The 8,180-nt window shown below is 40.9% G+C and overlaps 1 protein-coding gene across 2 annotated transcripts; it reads left to right on the forward strand.

The window, feature by feature from the left end:
- The first annotated feature begins 2,962 nt into the window (after nucleotides 1-2,962).
- Nucleotides 2,963-3,902, forward strand: gemin7 (gem (nuclear organelle) associated protein 7). 2 transcript variants are annotated; one of them, XM_061878372.1, is made up of 3 exons: nucleotides 2,963-3,109; nucleotides 3,286-3,537; nucleotides 3,616-3,902. In XM_061878372.1, the coding sequence occupies exons 2-3, from the start codon at nucleotides 3,301-3,303 to the stop codon at nucleotides 3,700-3,702; spliced, it is 324 nt and encodes a 107-aa protein (XP_061734356.1). In that variant the 5' UTR covers nucleotides 2,963-3,109; nucleotides 3,286-3,300; the 3' UTR covers nucleotides 3,703-3,902. The 2 variants fall into 2 exon arrangements, with proteins under 2 accessions (XP_061734356.1, XP_061734355.1); XM_061878371.1 differs by having other exon boundaries at nucleotides 3,286-3,902.
- Nucleotides 3,903-8,180: the final 4,278 nt, after the last annotated feature.

Consider the following 8,180-nt stretch of genomic DNA (forward strand, 5'->3'; position numbering starts at 1 on the left):
ATGCAGTCATCAAAAGAGCCACATCTGGCTCGAGAGCCATAGGTTCCCCACCCGTGCCCTAGGGCAGTGGTTCTCAAATGGGGGTATGCGTACCCCTGGGGGTACTTGAAGTGAAGTGAATTATATTTATATAGCGCTTTTCTCAAGTGACTCAAAGCGCTTTACATAATGACACCCAATATCTAAGTTACATTTAAACCAGTGTGGGTGGCACTGGGAGCAGGTGGGTAAAGTGTCTTGCCCAAGGACACAACGGCAGTAATTAGGATGGCACAAGCGGGAATCGAACCTGCAACCCTCAAGTTGCTGACACGGCCACTCTACCAACCGAGCTATGCCACGGGGGACGTGAGATTTTTTAAAAATATTCTAAAAATAACAACAATTCCAAAATCCTTTATAAACATATTTATTGAATTATACTTCAACAAAATGTGAACGTAAGTTCATAAACTGTGAAAAAAAAAATGCAACAATGCAATATTCAGTGTTGACAGCTGTCAAACTAGGACTTGGATTAGGGTTGTTTCCTCGACGCAGAGGGAATTTGGAACGAGCCAGGCGTCAGTTGAGGTACATTTTGATTTATTATCATTAAACAAAGAAACTATAAAAAGGCAAACCATGGACGCGCTCAATGACGGATAATAAACTAGACTAATCAAAACAAAACTAGCACAATGGCATGACTAAAGACATGAAACAAAAGTTTGCACTGTGGCATAAAAACAAAACTTACTTGGACCGAAACATGGGGCAGGGATAGCAAAGTGTTCGAGGACATGAAGGAGGTACAGCATTGATAGGTGAAGATACCAGGACGAAAACAGAAAAAGAATGGCTTAAATAGCAGCTATGATGATTTAGTGAAAAACAAGTGTGAGGCTGAGGACAGGGACGGGACTAGGAGACCAGGTGAAAGTAATGGGTTGGCATGGAGATGAAAACAAATTAGGAAGTGTAAAGACAGAACTAAATGTCCAAAAAAACTAAACATAACATGACCAAACATGGCAAAAAACAAAAACATAATCTACAGGTGTGACAACAGCTAGATTTTTTGTGGACATGTTCCATAAATATTAATGTTAAAGATTTCTCTTTTTTTGTGAAGAAATGTCTAGAATTAAGTTCATGAATCCAGATGGATCTCTATTACAATCCCCAAAGAGGGCACTTTAAGTTGATGATTACTTCTATGTGTAGAAATCTTTATTTATAATTGAATCACTTGTTTATTTTTCAACAAGTTTTTAGTTATTTTTATATCTTTTTTTCCCGAATAGTTCAAAAAAGACCACTACAAATGAGCAATATTTTACACTGTTATACAATTTAATAAATCGGAAACTGATGACATAGTGCTGTATTTTACTTTTGTATCTTTTTTTCAACCAAAAATGCTTTGCTCTGATTAGGGGGTACTTGAATTAAAAAATGTTTTCACAGGGGGTACATCACTGAAAAAAGGTTGAGAACCACTGCCCCAGGGCAGTGGTTCTCAAATGGGGGTACACATACCCTTGGGGGTACTTGAAGGTATGCCAAGGGGTACGTGAGATTTTTTTTTTTTTAATATTCTAAAAATAGCAACAGTTCAAAAATCCTTCATAAATATAGTTATTGAATAATACTTCAACAAAATATGAATGTAAGTTTGTTCATAAACTGTGAAAAGAAATACAACAATGCAATATTCAGTGTTGACAGCTAGATTTTCTTGTGGACATGTTCCATAAATATTGATGTTAAAGATTTCTTTTTTTGTGAAGAAATGTTTAGAATTAAGTTCATGAATCCAGATGGATCTCTATTACAATCCCCAAAGAGGGCACTTTAAGTTGATGATTACTTCTATGTGTAGAAATATTTATTTATAATTGAATCACTTGTTTATTTTTCAACAAGTTTTTAGTTATTTTTATATCTTTTTTCCCGAATAGTTCAAGAAAGACCACTACAAATGAGCAACATTTTGCACTGTTATACAATTTAATAAATCAGAAACTGGTGACATAGTGCTGTATTTCACTTCTTTATCTCTTTTTTTCAACCAAAAATGCTTTGCTCTGATTAGGGGGTACTTTAATTAAAAAATGTTCACAGGGGGTACATCACTGAAAAAACCACTGTCATAGGGGATAAATCAATCAATCAATCAATGTTTACTTATATAGCCCTAAATCACTAGTGTCTCAAAGGGCTGCACGAACCACTACGACATCCTCGGTAGGCCCACATAAGGGCAAGGAAAACTCACACCCAGTGGGACGTCGGTGACAATGATGACTATGAGAACCTTGGAGAGGAGGAAAGCAATGGATGTCGAGCGGGTCTAACATGATACTGTGAAAGTTCAATCCATAATGGATCCAACACAGTCGCGAGAGTCCAGTCCAAAGCGGATCCAACACAGCTTCGAGAGTCCCGTTCACCACGGAGCCAGCAGGAAACCATCCCAAGCGGAGGCGGATCCGCAGCGCAGAGATGTCCCCAGCCGATACACAGGCGAGCAGTACATGGCCACCGTATCGGACCGGACCCCCTCGAGTCTATTTAAAGGCTAGAGTATACAAATGAGTTTTAAAGTGAGACTTAAATGCTTCTACTGAGGTGGCATCTCGAACTGTTACCGGGAGGGCATTCCAGAGTACTGGAGCCCGAACGGAACACGCTCTATAGCCCGCAGACTTTTTTTGGCCTTTGGGAATCACTAATAAGCCGGAGTCCTTTGAACGCAGATTTCTTGCCGGGACATATGGTACAATACAATCGGCAAGATAGGATGGAGCTAGACCGTGTAATAAATTATATCTGTTTCTGATTAAAGGCCACTGACCAGGTTCTATTTTAAGGCTTTATTGGGAATTTTGGAGAGAATTGTAAAGCTTTGAATTGACACTATATACATGATAAAACATTTTAAAAAATGATAGTGAAAAGAACAGTCCACCCAATGCTATTGAACAGACTTCATTAGATGGTGCATTTTTATGTCAGTCCAACAGGGGGCGGTGACTCATCTACTGGTTATAGTGAGCTGCAAATAAAACAACAGAAGAAGAAGCGTCTGTTTTGCTAGCAGACTGCCAACATCCGGACGCTGTCGGTAAGTAAATAAAACTGCATTTTGGTGATATTCTGCTAAATTAACTATGTAAAATGTTTGTAGCCGTTTCACTAAACAGGACATTGTGTCATGAGAGCAACTACGCCAGGCTGTCTGTTTCCTTAACACTCTGTTTACCCGTCCTTTATTGGCTTCTTTGTCTCGATTTATAAAAGTTAATTAGGAGAAGAATGGCAACACCGGTACCCGTGCTTCGCCTCCCGAGAGGACCCGAGCCCAACAGCCGTGGATTCGACCCAAACTCCCCCCGCTTCATCGCTCTTTGCCGCCTGTCCATAACGTCTTCCTTTCCCGCCTCTGCTGCCGCGTCCCGCGCAGGCGCAGACGAGTTGAGGCTGGAGCAGAGCGCGCGTGCGCAGTTGAGAGAACGCTTCCTGCGGTGCGTGCTGGCTACGAGCAACAAGAAGGTGCATTTCCACATGCACGACAACGTCAAGGTGGAGGCCACTTTTGGAGCTTCTGATATCGACCTGCTCCACTTTCAGGTGTCCGACCTGCACACGCCCATCGGGGTGCAGAAAGAGGCACTGATCAGATGTCAGGACGTCATTTCATACAGCTTTGATTTGTGAAAATGGCATTTTTTTGCTACATGGAACTTTTCTCTCATTCCACTTTGTTTGGAGAGAAGTGGGGATGCATTTTTTTCCCCAGCCTTGACTATTTGCGCTGACCCTTTTTTCCAACGCAAGATGGCGCCATAAGCCTTTGTCTACTGTCCTGCTATGGAGGATGTCTGGCAGATAAAAAAATAAAAGCTTACCTAAGTGAATTTGTCATGTAACTGAGGGTTTATATATGTCGCCTAAACAGTATCAAACTACAAAAATAACAAACACGAAGGCTCCAGTTTATTTTCTTACTTGTCTATCTGTGTTGGCCCTGCGATGAGGTGGCGACTTGTCCAGGGTGTACTCCGCCTTCCGCCTAATTGTAGCTGAGATAGGCGCCAGCAACCCCAAAGGGAATAAGCGGTAGAAAATGAATGAATTTCCATAAACCTCCGCTCCACAACTTCCGCTCTTAGCGCCTTCAAAATAAGAGCTAAAAAAATATACTGTATAACAGCTTTTAACAGTAACTTAATGTGAATTATATTTATATAGCGCTTTTCTCTAGTGACTCAAAGCGCTTTACATAGTGAAACCCAATATCTAAGTTACATTTAAACCAGTGTGGGTGGCACTGGGAGTAGGTGGGTAAAGTGTCTTGCCCAAGGACACAACAGCAGTGACTAGGATGGCGGAAGCGGGAATCGAACCTGCAACCCTCAAGTTGCTGGCACGGCCACTCTACCAACCGAGCTATACCGCCCCTTAACATCACAAAGAGGCAAGCCCATAAAAATAGGTTACACTCATGTGATGTTTTCTTTCTCTTTTTTTTTTTTTCCCGTAATTTAATGCGTGGCGCGGCAGGAGAGTGGCTGTGTGCCACCCGAGGGTCCCTGGTTCAATCCCCACCTAGTACCAACCTCGTCATGTCCGTTGTGTCCTTGAGCAAGGCACTTCACCCTAGCTCCTGATGGGTGCTGGTTAGCGCCTTGCATGGCAGCTCCCTCCATCAGTGTGTGAATGCGTGTGTGAATGGGTAAATGTGGAAGTAGTGTCAAAGCGCTTTGAGTACCTTGAAGGTAGAAAAGCGCTATACAAGTACAACCCATTACGTCAGGGGTGTCCAAAGTGCTGCCCGCAGCTAATCGTTTACCGGCCCGCCACACATTCTGCAAAAATTGCAAAATTGATAGTATTGCAAAAATAAAAAGATTAAAAACAGTGTAATGGGGTGAAATCAAATGAGAAAAAGTGGCAATGTTGACACAAAGCTGCAATGCAGGCAGCTTTTTTTTCCCCCTTTTGTCTTTATTTTAAAGGGGAACATTATCACAATTTCAAAAGGGTTAAAAATCAGTTCCCAGTGGCTTGTTTTATTTTTCAACGTTTTTTTCAAAATTTTACACCTTCCGGAATATCCCTAAAAAAAGCTTTAAAGTTCTTGATTTTCGCTATTTGCTATGCGACTGTCCATTTCCCTTTGACGTCATACAGGGCTGCCAATACAAACAACATGGCGGTTACCACAGCAAGATATAGCGACATTAGCTCGGATTCAGACTAGGATTTCAGCGGCTTAAGCGATTCAACAGATTACGCATGTAATGAAACAGATGGTCGGAGTATGGAGGCAGATAGCGAAAACTAAATTGAAGCTATTGAGCGAATTGCTATTGACGCTATTCGGCCATAGCATGGGTGTACCTAAGGAAATGGCCCATAGCATGCCTGCCTTAGTAGCATCGCCGGTAAAATGTGCGGACCAAACGATCAGGACTTTTGCATCTTGTGACACTGGAGCAACTTAAATCCGTTGATTGGTAAGTGTTTGTTTCGCATTAAATGTGGGTATCTAGTTTCAAATGTACATACAGCTAGCGTAAATAGCATGTTAGCATCGATTAGCGTAGCATTTTAGCATCGATTAGCTGGCAGTCATGCCGTGACCAAATATGTCTGATTAGCACATAAGTCAACAACATCAACAAAACTCACCTCTGTGATTTCGTTGACTTAATTGGTGCAAATGCATCTGCAGGTTATCCATACATCTCTGTGCCATGTCTGTCTTAGCATCGCCGGTAAAATGTGCAGACACTGGGGGTCTGGCGGCAGATTCCTTGCCAGTGGTGCAACTTGAATCCCTCCCTGTTAGTGTTGTTACACCCTCCGACAACACACCGACGAGGCATGATGTCTCCAAGGTTACAAAAAATAGTCAAAAAAACGGAAAATAACAGAGCTGAGACCCGGTGTTTGTAATGTGAAAATGAAAATGGCGGGTGTGTTACCTCGGTGACGTCACGTTCTGACGTCATCGCTAAAAGACCGATAAACAGAAAGGCGTTTAATTTGCCAAAATTCACCCATTTAGAGTTCGGAAATCGGTTAAAAAAATACATGGTATTTTTTTCTGCAACATCAAGGTATATATTGACGCTTGCATAGGTTTGGTGATAATGTTCCCCTTTAACAATGTCACTTGTTATGGAAGTGATGGATTGTGTCCTGAAGCCGTTTACTTATATACGCAATGAATCTTTATCAACTAGAATTTTTCCTGACAAAATGAAAATTGCGAAAGTTATTCCAATTTATAAAAATGGTCATAAACATATGGTCTCAAATTACAGACCTGTGTCCTTACTACCTCAATTTGCAAACATTCTTGAGAAATTATTTGTATATAGACTTGATAAGTTAATTGAAAAACATGTGGTATTGAATGACCATCAGTGTGGGTTCAGGAGTAGTCGATCTACATCTCTTGCAGTGATGGACTTTGTAGAAACATAGCTACAGCAATAGAAAAAACGCAACACACTGTAGGAGTATTTATTGGCCTTTGACACAATCGATCATTCTTTCCTTCTGCAAAAATTGGAAATCTATGGCATAAGAGGTGTTTAACAACGGGGGTTAAGTAGTTATTTAAGTAACAGATCTCAATATGTGAAAATTAATAAGATTAAATCACAGCCAAGAAGAGTAACTTGTGGGGTTCCACAAGGCTCGGTATTGGGACCTTAGTTATTTATACTTTACCTAAATGATATTTGTTCAGTATCTAATAAATTAAAATGTATTATGTTTGCAGGCGATACAAATGTGTATTATTCGGAAGACTTGAAGGACGTGTTGAGGATGATAGAGGTTGAGTTAATTCAGCTAAAAATATGGTTTGATATTAATGAGTTATCATTAAATGATAAGAAAAATAAATTTATGGTGTTTATTGGTGCAAGGACAAATTGTGAAGCAAAATGAAATCAAGTGGAAATTTATAGAGTATATGAAACTAAATTCATGGGAATAATAATTGATCATAAACTGTTGGAAACTGCATATTGAATATATAAAGGGAAAAATATCCACATCTATTGCTATTCTTTATAAAGTAAGACACATGCTGAATAAGACATGCCTGCATATTTAGTATTATTCTTTTATTTTTCCATATTTAACGTATTGTGTTGAAATTCGGGGAAATGTTCATAAAACAAACATAGACCAACTTCCAAAAACTGATAAAACTCCTCCATCAATCAGGGTCTCCTCCCCAACCCGGAGATGGCACTCCACGTTTTTCCGGGCGAGAACCATGGACTCGGACTTGGAGGTGCTGATTCTCATCCGGCTGCGAATCCTTTTATTTATTTTTTTTCGGTATTTTATTTTCATTCAACTGCTACAGATGAACCAGAATTCCTCTTTTAGCACGTAGTAAATCCTTCACGCAGGTGACTCTTGAGAAGTTGGTGTTGCAGTCAACCTCAGCGACATCATGATTCGAGAGCGCACAACTTTGATCGTAAATACCATCTGTAGCTGCACCATTCGTTATTGTTGTGCCAGTCTGATGAGGAGGGAACATCAATACTATTTAATCTTCCTAAAAGGTGTATTTTGCGACTTCCCAATAAGTCATTTTATTTGAGTGCCATTAGGCGGTTGTGCTCCGCCCGCGTCTTTCTCTTTCTCTCTCTCTTTCTACCTGAATTATCTGAGCGCTCAATGGAGACAGTCATCAATGAGGGAGTGACTCATCCCACCGCCACAAACCCCCTCCCCTCACCGCCTCCTTCGCCCTCCCTAATCCGAAATATGACTGAAATGACGTCATCGGGCCTGCGTGATTGAATCAGGAAGCCCTCAAGGACGGGGGAAGGTTGATTTTATTTACGCCGACATGTTTGTTGTTGTGTGGGTTGCAGCCTCAGACGGTCACTTCTCACCTTTTGTGATGAGTAGTCATATCTGTTACATGCGGGGTTGTCGAAGTAGGCACGAGCCAGAGCCCCAAAAAAAGTCTGCGGGCTATAGAGTGTTTTCTATTCGGGCTCCGGTACTCTGGAATGCCCTCCCGGTAACAGTTAGAGATGCTACCTGAGTAGAAGCATTTAAGTCCCATCTTAAAACTCATTTGTATACTCTAGCCTTTAAAAAAAAAACTTTTTAGACCAGTTGATCTGCCGTTTCTTTTCTGCTCTGCCCCC

The sequence above is a fragment of the Nerophis ophidion genome, linkage group LG18 (genome assembly GCF_033978795.1).
Source record: "Nerophis ophidion isolate RoL-2023_Sa linkage group LG18, RoL_Noph_v1.0, whole genome shotgun sequence".
NCBI lineage: Eukaryota > Metazoa > Chordata > Actinopteri > Syngnathiformes > Syngnathidae > Nerophis > Nerophis ophidion.